General features: G+C 35.9%; 2 protein-coding genes across 2 annotated transcripts; both read left to right on the forward strand.

Moving 5' to 3' along the window:
* The first annotated feature begins 699 nt into the window (after nt 1-699).
* LOC140008895 (uncharacterized) lies at nt 700-2158 on the forward strand. Its single transcript, XM_072053798.1, has 3 exons — nt 700-761; nt 1019-1710; nt 1935-2158. The coding sequence occupies exons 1-3, from the start codon at nt 700-702 to the stop codon at nt 2156-2158; spliced, it is 978 nt and encodes a 325-aa protein (XP_071909899.1).
* Nucleotides 2159-2383: 225 nt separating this feature from the next.
* LOC140008896 (uncharacterized) lies at nt 2384-5280 on the forward strand. Its single transcript, XM_072053799.1, has 4 exons — nt 2384-2687; nt 3378-3656; nt 3773-3989; nt 4539-5280. The coding sequence occupies exons 1-4, from the start codon at nt 2384-2386 to the stop codon at nt 5278-5280; spliced, it is 1542 nt and encodes a 513-aa protein (XP_071909900.1).
* The last annotated feature ends 6262 nt before the right edge of the window (nt 5281-11542 follow it).

Raw genomic sequence — 11542 nt, forward strand, 5'->3', positions numbered from 1 at the left:
AGAGAACAAGCAGAGGCATCCTCCTCATCTACTGGACATAATTCAGTAGTAGATGTTGTGAATTCATTTAGTGAGGTAGAAGAGATAAATAGCACCATGGCTAATGAACGGACATTGAGAGAATTGGCTGCACCGGATTTAAATCAACAGCCTCTATGCATTACTTATCTTACATTAGAGGTTGCATTTGAGTTAAAATCTGGACTAATCCATTTACTTCCTTCTTTTCATGGCTTACCAAGTGAAGATCCCCACAAGCATCTCACAAAATTTCATGTGGTTTGCTCGACAATGAAACCCCAGGGAGTCACAGAGAAGCAAATTAAATTAAGAGTCTTTCCATTTTCTTTAGCCGATAAAGCTAAGGATTGGCTTTATTATCTGCCCTCTGAGTCAATATCCATATGGACAAACATGAAAAAGTATTTCCTAGAAAAATTCTTTCCTGCATCCCGAGCTGCAAGCATTAGGAAAGACATCTGTGGAATTCGACAATTTAATGGAGAGACTCTACATGAATATTGGGAAAGATTCAATCAACTATGTGCTAGTTGCCCTCATCATCAAATTCCTGACCAACTCCTCATCCAGTATTTTTATGAGGGTCTGTCCTAAATTGACAGAAAAATTATTGATGCTGCCAGTGGGGGCTCCTTAGTGAATAAAACACCCACGGAGGCAAGAAGTTTGATATCGAGTATGGCTGCAAATGCTCAACAATTTGGAGACAGGCAGGATAACCAACTCGTAGAGTCAATGAGGTAAGTAATTCTTCAATAGAGCAAAGATTAGATTGTCTAACTTTTTTGGTTGAAAAGTTAGCTATAGGACAAATGCAGCAATTGAAAACATGTGGAATCTGCTATGGTTCGAGTCATCCAACAGATATGTGCCCCACACTCCAAGATGATTCGACTGAGCAGGCTAATGCAGTTGGATTTCCAGGACCACCTCAGAGGCGATATGATCCCTATGCAAACACCTATAATCTAGGATAGAGGAATCATCCTAATTTTAGTTATGCAGCAAGGCCACTAGGATTTCCACAACAACCACAATATCAACCTAGACCTCAACTTTCACAGCAACAATCTGCTCCTAGATCAGGTATGTCACTTGAGGATATTGTGAAATCTTTGACTACGAACACTCAACAATTTCAACAGGAGACGAAAACTAGCATTCATAATTTGGAGAATCAAATGAGCCAGTTTGCTTCCACAGTCAATAGATTGGAGTCCCAATTATCTAGAAAGCTACCCTCACAGACAATTGTCAACCCCAAGCAAAATGCCAGTGCCATCACATTAAGAAGTGGCAAAGAGTTGCCTGAGCCGAGCAAGAGAATTTCTGAACAAGCAATCGAGGAAGAGCTCGAAAAAGAGGGGAATGTGTCTCAACCTAGGGCCTTGGAACAACCAGATTTTGGAGAAAAATCAACACAAGTGGTTACACCTCCGCCTCCATTTCCTAGTCGACTGGCAAAGTCCAAAAAACAAGAGCAAGAACAGGAGATTTTGGATACTTTTCGAAAAATTGAGGTAAATATCCCTCTTTTAGATGCAATTAAGCAAATTCCTAGATATGCTAAATTTTTGAAGGAGTTATGCACTGGTAAGAAAAAGTTGAAAGGAAACGAGAAAGTGCATATGGGAGAAAATGTCTCGCCAGTTCTGCAGAAAAAATTGCCTCCTAAATGCAAGGACCCGGGTATGTTTACTGTCCCTTGCAAAATAGGCAATATTAAAATTAAAAAAGCTATGTTGGATTTGGGTGTTTTGATAAATGTTATGCCTCGTTCTATTTATAATTTGATGAACGTTAGGCCTTTAAAAGAGACGGGCGTAATAATTCAACTGGCTGATCGATCAAATGCCTACCCTGATGGAGTTTTGGAGGTTTAGTGCAAATTGATAATTTGATTTTTCCTACAGATTTTTATATGCTTGATATGGAGGATGATAATTCTAATTCATCTCCAATACTGTTAGGGAGGCCATTTTTGAAAACTACTAGAACAAAAATTGATGTTTTCACTGACATATTGACTATGGAATTTGATGGTGATGTTATTAAATTTAGTATTTATGATGCCATGAAATATCCTGGTGAATCTCATTCAGTTTTTGTTATAGATGTAATTGATTCTTTAGTATAGCAAAATTTTGAATTTAATAATGATGATGCGTTGAAGGTTGCTATTTCTACTGGTCTCTGTCAGGAAAATTTGCAAAAGATAAAAGGGAAGTTTGTTTTTCCTTTTGAATTGCAGGAAGTTATTTTTTATTTGAATTCTCTTTGTCCAGAATTTTTCAATGTGTCTTACTTGGAATTACCTTTGTCTCATTCATAACTTTTGCTATCTATTGTGCAAGCCCCAAAGATGGAATTAAAGCAGTTACCGGATAATTTAAAGTATGCATTCTTAGGAGATGGAGATACACTCCCAGTAATAATTTTCAGTAAATTGACTACTTTAGAGGAAGAAAAACTAATTCGGGTGTTGAAGGACCACAAGGAAGCACTAGGATGGACAGTGGCTGACATAAAAGGATTAAATCCAGCCACTTGCATGCATCACATCTTGTTAGAAAATGGTGCTAAGCCTTCGAGAGAGGCTCAAAGGAGATTGAACCCACCAATGATGGAGGTAGTGAAGAAAGAAGTTTTAAAACTTCTTGACATAGGTATAATCTATCCCATTTTGGATAGTAAGTGGGTTAGTCCTGTTTAAGTAGTTCCTAAAAAGACAGGAATTACTGTTATTGAAAATCCTAAAGGTGAGTTAGTGCCCACTCGAATTCAAAATGGGTGGAGAGTTTGTACTGATTTTAGAAAATTAAATGCATTAACTCGTAAAGATCATTTTTCATTGCCTTTTATTGATCAAATGTTGGAAAGGTTGGCAGGAAAATCTCATTATTGCTGTCTTGATAGTTTTTCAGATTTTCTACAAATTCCAGTGGCGCTTGAAAATTAAGAGAAAACCACATTTATTTGCCCTTTTGGTACATTTACCTATAGACAAATGCCTTTTGGCCTTTGTAATGCGCCTGCTACATTCCAAAGGTGTATGGTTAGTATATTTTCTGATTATGTGGAGAATATCATAGAAGTGTTTATGGATGATTTTACTGTCTATGGTAATTCTTTTGATGAATGTTTAACTAACCCCACAAAAATTCTTAAAAGGTGTATTGAGACTAATCTTGTTTTAAATTATGAGAAATGTCATTTTATGGTAGATCAAAACATAATTTTAGGCCATGTGGTATCTGCTAAAGGAATTGAAGTAGATAAGACTAAGGTGGAAATTATCAAATGTTTACCTTACCCCGCAAGTGTGCGGAAAGTTCGCTCTTTTTTTGACCATGCAGGTTTTTATAGACATTTTATCAAAAATTTTTCAAAGATATCCCATCCTCTATACAAATTACTTCAAAAGGATGTGGTATTTCATTTTGATGATAATTGCAAGAGTGCATTTGACACGCTCAAGGGATCATTGACTTCAGCACCAGTGATTCGACCACCAAATTGGAGTCTTCCTTTCGAGATAATATGTGATGCCATCAATTTTGCTGTTGGTGCAGTACTTGGCCAGAAAGAGGGCAGAGCTTCTTATGTCATTTATTATGCCTCGAGGACCTTGGATGGTGCTCAGTGCAATTATTCGACTACGGAAAAGGAGTTTTTAGCTATTGTGTTTGCTTTAGAAAATTCCGTTCTTATTTACTTGGCACTAAAGTCATTATTTATTTTGACCATGCAGCTTTGAAATATTTACTCAACAAGAAAGAGGCCAAACCACAACTTATAAGGTGGATTCTCCTATTCCAAGAATTTGATCTGGAAATTAAAGACAAAAGGGGTGCTGAAAATATGGTTGCTGATCACCTCAGTCGTTTGATCAATAGTGAAGGACCTGCTCCCTTGAAGGACAATTTTCCAGATGAGCATCTTTTTGTAGTTCAAAAGACAACTCCCTGGTATGCTGATTTAGTGAATTATCTTGTTACTAAAACGCTACCTAATGATTTGTCTAGAGCTCAAAAGGAAAAAATTAAAAGTGATGTTAAATATTATGTGTGGGATGAACCATACTTGTGGAAATATTGTTCTGACCAAATTATTCGCGGGTGTGTGTTTGAAGAAGAGGCTCCATCAATTTTATCTTTTTGTCACTCATATGCGTGTGGTGGACATTTTGGCCCTAAGCGAACTGCAAGAAAGGTTTTAGAGTGGTTTATTTTGGCCAACTTTGTTTAGTGATGCATACTTATTTTGTAAATCATGTGCAAATTGTCAAAAGACAAGTAATTTAAGCCATAGAGATCAAATGCCTCCTACTCCTATATTGGTTTGTGAAATTTTCGATATATGGAGTATAGATTTTATGGGTCCATTTCCTTCATCTTTTGGTAATATGTATATATTACTTGCAGTTGATTATGTTTCAAAGTGGATAGAGACTAAGGCAACTAGGACTGACAATGCTAAGGTTGTAGTTGATTTTATTAAATCTCATATTTTGTCAGGTATGACATGCCAAGAGCAATTATCAGTGACCGAGGGACACACTTCTGCAATCGAGTAATAGAAGCATTAATGAAGAAATATGGCGTCACTCACCGGGTTTCTACGTCCTATCATCCGCAGACTAGTGGTCAAGCAGAAATCTCCAATAAAGAAATCAAGTCGATACTTGAAAAGACGGTGAATTCCAATAGAAAGGATTGGAGTTTGCGCTTAGATAATGCACTTTGGGCTTACCATACAGCTTTTAAGACCTCCATAAGTATGTCTCCTTACCGATTAATTTTTGGTAAACCTTGCCATCTACCTGTGAAATTGGAACATAGGGCATATTGGGCAGTTAAAAATTACAATATGCGGATGGATGAAACTGCAGAACACAAGAAGTTGCAATTGCAAGAGTTGAAGGAAATCCAAAATGATGCATATGAGAGTTCTCGCATTTATAAGGAAAAGACAAAAGCGTTTCATGATAAAGCAATTTCAAGAAAATTTTTTTGTATTGGTCAAAAAGTACTTCTTTTTCACTCTAGACTTAAACTTTTTCTTGGTAAATTGCGTTCTCGTTGGATTGGACCTTTTATTGTGACTATTGCGTTTCCTCATGGTGCAGTAGAAATTCAAAGTCTTCACACTGACAAGATTTTTAAGGTTAATGGTCATCGTCTCAAATCTTTTTATGAAGGATTTGAAGTTAATAATGTTGAGGAGGTGACCCTTGCAGTGCCTGAATACTCTGATTGAAGCGTTATTTTGTCTAGCCAAAAACATTAAAGAAAGGCGCTACGTGGGAGGCAACCCAAGAATTATTGTTCTTAGTAGTTTGATTGTGTTTGTTGATTTGTTAAAAGTGATTTACGTGATATAATTTCTTTGTGACAGGTAGGATCAAATTAAGCAGCAGTCGTTGGCCCTCGCCGAGATCAGCAGCAAACCTTCAACCATCAGCAGAATCTCCGAGCAGTCGGTCCTCGTACGGAGCAGAGCCAACAGATGGATCGACGTTTGTCCCGCATGGGTCAGAACCTGGCAGCCTATTTTGAGCACGTTCGTTTCCAGCCTCCTTTCCCACCAGATACTTAGTATTTCTTTAGGGGAGTATTTCTTTCTTTCTACACTTTATTTTTATTTTTTCCCTTAAGGACAAGGCGATGTTTAGGTGCGGGGGAGGGAGATCATGTTGGTTTTAATTTCTAGTTTTTTAAAAAAACAAGAAAAAAATGAAAAAGAGAAAAAAATTTTAAGTATTTTTGGTCAGTTTTTTTGAGTTAATTCGTCTAGTTTCTAATTTTTCAAGACTTTTTGAGGTTCGTATTGATTCAGTCAAGATGCAAGTGTGAATGGTATTCTATTGCTAGTGCAAGTAATATGTTTTCTTGACTATTGATTCAAATGAAGGGTGTTTAAAAATTTGACATATTTTTACCTTTTTTTGTAAGCTTTTGGGCCTAATGAGTATTACATTTATAATGGCTCTATTTGCTTTGAATGAGTGATATCACACATGATTTGATATTCTAGAACTTGTTTTGTTATGCATGTCGAGACCACGTTTGAATTTGCGGCATTAATATGAGAAGGGCAATTAGGTTTAACCCCTCTTGACTTTCTAAAAGCCTATCTTGATCATATTTCACCTAGTTAACCAATCTGAGCCTTGACTGTTTCTTTGTCTGATACCCAAATTTGCATCCTAAGCCTTTTTATTTGAACTTTATTATTGAATTTTGAGTCAAAAGGATGCCTGAGTTTTATTGCGTGAAAATTATCAAGTATTGCTACAAGGATTTGGCAGTTGTGTTTATCTTTCAAGTTTAGTTATGTTTTGCTGCATAAAAAATATATATATAAAAAAACAAAATATATATATATATATATAAAAAAAATATTGAAGTGTCCTTTTAGTAGTGTTGAGAAAGTTGGGTTGATGCCTATGTGAAGGTTCTTATGTAGAGTTGGCTTCGATTGTTGATGTGCCTGGGAGTTATGGGATTGAAAAAAAAAGGGGCGATTCATTTCATGCAATGAGCTATTGGTATTTCTTTTGACATTATTAGCCTAAAGGTCCATTTTGTCTAACATTTAACCCAAGCCCCATTACATCCTTATTAAAAGACCCTTTGATTTTTATATCAAGTTCATTAAAGTGGTGGAGATTTGATATATTAGCAAGCATATGGTAAAATCATCCCATGTTGTTGATTTGAGTGATATAAACATTCTTTCCATATTTTGAGTGGTTGAGTGTATACACTGCTATCCATGTAAGCTTTGTCAAGTTTTTAACATCCTAATTTTGGTGAAATTGTTGAGAAGATGTGACACTTGTGCAAGTTTATGGAGCTATTCAAGTATTTGTGATATTGACTGTGATTTTTGGGTAGTGAATGCCTGAGAGCAAGCATTGTCTTAGTGTGAGGGAATTTGTTAATGCGCAAATTAGGCAGTTTATTTGTTAATATTTCCCCCTTTATTTTGACCAAATGTTGTGATAATTTGCTATATTCTACTTATATTTGAATTTTTGTGTGATTTCTGGGAACTTCAAGTCAATTGAGGCAGAAAAGGAGAAATTGAAGCCTAATTGAGGAAATTCCATTAAGAAAATCTTGATACAAGTTTCTTAGTTGATACTTGAAAACCGCTACATCAGGGATGATGGGGTCTAGAAACCATCCAAAAGTATTCATCTACAATACCCTGTTCGGTTGATGATTGTTACTGCATCAAGTTAGCAAGCGTTTTGGGCTTTTGCTTTTGGTTAGTTTACGGCAAAGAACAGTACAATTGATGCAGCAGAAAGTCCGCATCCCATTGAGCTTCAATTGGACACGGGGCCCATTTTTGGAACAAAAAGAAAAAAAATGCTAAAGAAGCCCTAGAGGGACGCTAGGAAAAACAAGACCTCTGGTTGAATTGAAGAGGATTAAAAAAAAGAGGAGAAAACGGAAGGGCAAAGAAAAAGACTCTGAAAATCAACGCAGGCCATTCTGTTCCGTCCCGTTTTTCCTTCCTTTTCCCAATTTATTTTCCTTTTTCAATTAAGAATTCGAGTAGTACTTTTGGCTGCAATTCAACTATGAGGAGTGGCTAATTTCTCCATCTAGTTAGAGGTTAAATCGAAGCTTTGGTTCGACAAAACTGTGAGATCGAATTGATTTGCCTACGTTCTTTAATTTGCAAGTATTTATATATTTTCTGTTCACTTATACATATGATTATTTCTTGCAATTAAATACTTGATCATTGTTTAATTGTGTGAGTAATTAACAGCTATCTAAGAATGCTCAATTCGTAATTATTGGATAATTTTAGTGCATGTGGCGAGTAACATGATTCAATTGTAGTAGAAACTTTTGAGTTGTTGTTGCAAAAATATATGATATAACCTAAATAAATCGAGCGTGTGTGTTTGTTGGTTATAATTGGTGGCCAGTCTAATGATTAATGTTGTCAATAGGTTAAATCCTAAGAGCGTGTTTAGGACTGCTTAATTGGTTAGGGTCATAACCACAGAGCTTGTTGTGGTTATCGAATTAGGAAGGTTAGGCAGGTTGTCAGACCTTGTTGACAATCATAACCAGTTTATTTGTAAATGAAAGATTTTATCTCTGCATCTGTGATCAATGATTCGAACCATTAGTGAAGATTATACCTTTGACTAGAGATTTTCCTTCCGTTAATTTACTTTATATTTATTGTTATTTATTTTATCTGCGATTGTCTTATTTTTAATTTGAGCAATTAAATTAGACAGTTCCATATCAATTCCCCCCATTTTTATTTAATGTTACATTCATTCAAAATAAATTTTCAAATCTCTGTGGATTCGACTTTACTCACTGCTATATTTGAATTTTATCTTTCACGTAATTAAGATATTTTGGTATATCGGATCAAGCAAATTCTGGCACCAGAGTGAAGCTAGTAACCCATTGCACAGCCTAAGTTCCTACTCCAGTACCATAGTGGACTTAATTCGTGACAAAAGAGTAGGAATTTTATTTTTGCTGGTTTGACACCCACTACAAACCTCTTATACCACTGTCTTGGAGAATGTTTCAATCCATATAAGAATTTCTTCAATAAGCAAACATGGTTTTCCTTATTTTCAATTTCAAAACCCTGAAATTGCTTCATATAAATTTATTCTTCAAGTTCGCCATGCAAGAAAGCTGTCTTAACATCAAGCTGCTCTAACTCCAAATCATACATGGCAACTAAAGCAAGCAAAACACAAATAGAGCTATATTTAACAGCAGGTGAAAAAAATTCATTAAAATCAACACCTTATACCTGACTATAGCCCTTTGCAACTAATCGTGCTTTATACGTTGCATTTTCAACCCCTGGAATACCTTCATTTTTCTTGAAAATCCACTTGCAACCAACTATTTTCTTATTTGACGGCGGCTTTACAAGAACCCAAGTTTCATTTTGATGAAGAGATTCAATTTCTTCATTCATCGCAATCAACCATTTTGCAAAATTATCACAAAAAATTGCTTCTAAATAGGTGAAAGACTCACCAACTGCATCAGTTTCTTCTGCAACAAACAAAACATATGTAACTAAATTTGCATATCTTTGTGGTGGTCGAATGTCTCTCCTTTGTCTATCTCTGGCTATGGAATACTTCTTTTCTTCTGAACTATCTTCAACAGTAGATTCAGGTGCATCTACTGGCACTTGCTGAATAGAAGATTTGGATTGACAAAGACTAGAACCGCCAATATCAAATTCCACCTGCTTTTCTGTACTATCATAGTACAAGAACTAGAAGATTCCTTCTTGGAAGATAACATAGACAATTCATCAAAATTAACATCTCTACTGATTACAAATTTTGGAGATTTGGGATCAGGACACCATAATCTGTATCCTTTCACCCCAAAAGCATACCCAAGAAAAATGCACTTTTTAGCCATAGACTCCAATTTTTCATCATTCACGTGCATGTATGTTGGACACTCAAAAACTTTTAAATTAGAGTAATCAGCAGGAGTACCTGACCAAACTTCCTCAGGAGTTTTGAAATCAAGAGATGCAGAAGGAAAATGATTGACAATATAACAGGCCATATTGATCGCCTCTGCCCAAAAGTCGTTTGTCAACCCTGCATTGGAGATCATACATCTTGCTCTCTCCAAAAGCGTTCTGTTCATAGGTTCGGCCACACCATTTGTGAGGCGTCATCCTGACGGTGTGATGCCGAACAATTCTTTCATTTTTGTAAAATCTGTCAAATTCACCTCCACAAAATTTCATGCCATTATCTGTTCTCAACCGCTTAATATGTTTTCCTGTTTGTTTCTCAATCAAAACTTTCCATTGTTTGAAAATTAGAAAAACATCATTTTTATACTTAAGAAAATAAATCCAAACTTTCCTTCAATAATCATCAATGAAAGTTAACATGTACCTGACACCTCCTTTAGAAAGAGCACGAGAAGGACCCCATAGATCTGAATGAATGTAATCAAGAGTACCTTTTGTCTTCTGAATTGCTAATGAACTGAAGCTGACTCTTTTTTGCTTCCCGAAAATACAATGTTCACAGAATTTCAATGGTCCGGTACCACAAAGAAGTTCTCTTTTACTCAGTATGCCAAAGCCTTTGTCGCTCATGTGCCCCAAACACATATGTCATATTTTGGTGATGTTTGTATCTAACAAAGATGATGTTGAAACAGCAGCAGCACCTGTAACAGTAGATCCCTGCAAAATATATAGAGTACCAGATCTGTGTGCCTTCATAACAACAAGAACATCTCGAGTGATTTTGAGAACTCCATCTCCACCTGAATACCTACACCCAATAGACTTAAGAATGTCCAAAGAGATGAGATTTTTCTTCAAATCTGGAACATGTCTAACATCTGTGAGCGTCCTCACAATACCATCGTACATTTTAATCCGAATTGTGCCTTTGCCAACAACTTTACAAACGGCGTTGTTACCCATTAAGACAACTCCACCTTCAGTTGATTCATATGTTGAAAATCAGTCCCTATTGAAACACATATGATATGAACAACTCGAATTTATAATCTATTCATTGTTAGATCTAAAATTATTTTCCGTTGCATAGAAAATGGTTCCATCATTTTCATCAACTGCAATACTAGTCTCGATATTCTCACTCTTTTTTTTCTTTTGCTTTTCTTTATTTTTCAATTTAAAGCAATCAGAGATAATATGGCCCTTCCTTTTACAATAGTTGCACACCATATTTTTATGTCTGGATTTGGATCTACTTCTATTTTTTGTATTTCTCTTTTCAGATCTACCCCAAATAAACAAGCCATCGGCTTGACTCCCACTAGTTTCCCCAATAATATTCCTATCTGTCTGCTCTTTAGATTTTAATGCAGATTTAATTTTTCGATACAAAATTGTTTCTTTTACATAAATCATAGTATCACGAAAATGCTTAAAGGACTGGGGAAGGGAACACAAAAGTAATAGGGCTTGATCTTCATCATCAATTTTCGAATCTATATTCTCCAAATCCATAATAATGGAATCAAATTTATCAAGATGGGAGAGTATAGATGTACTATCAGACATCCGAAACATATACAAACTCTGCTTCAGATATAGCCGATTCTCAACTGTCTTCTTTATATACAAGGCTTTTAATTTATCCCACATAACCTTGGCCGAAATCTCTGTTGTTACCTCACGCAATACCTCATCGGAGAGATTTAAGATTATGTTGGATCTGACCTTCTTATCCATATCAACGAAATCCGCATCCTTTACATCTTCTGGCCTTTTCTTAATTCCCTGAATTGCCAAGTCAACTCCGTCTTGAACCAAAATGGCCTCCATCTTAAGTTGCCACATGTCGAAGTTGACATTTCTGTCAAATTTCTCGACAACCGTCTTTGTTATCGTCATTGTTGCCACAAAATCTGTAACTTGAAGTTTGTCTCAAAAAATTGGCCAAACAAATATATAAGTCTCTTGAGCGGGCTCCACAGGATGAGCGGACCCCACGAGA

This window comes from Coffea arabica, chromosome 6c (genome assembly GCF_036785885.1).
Source record: "Coffea arabica cultivar ET-39 chromosome 6c, Coffea Arabica ET-39 HiFi, whole genome shotgun sequence".
NCBI classification, from domain to species: Eukaryota; Viridiplantae; Streptophyta; class Magnoliopsida; order Gentianales; family Rubiaceae; genus Coffea; species Coffea arabica.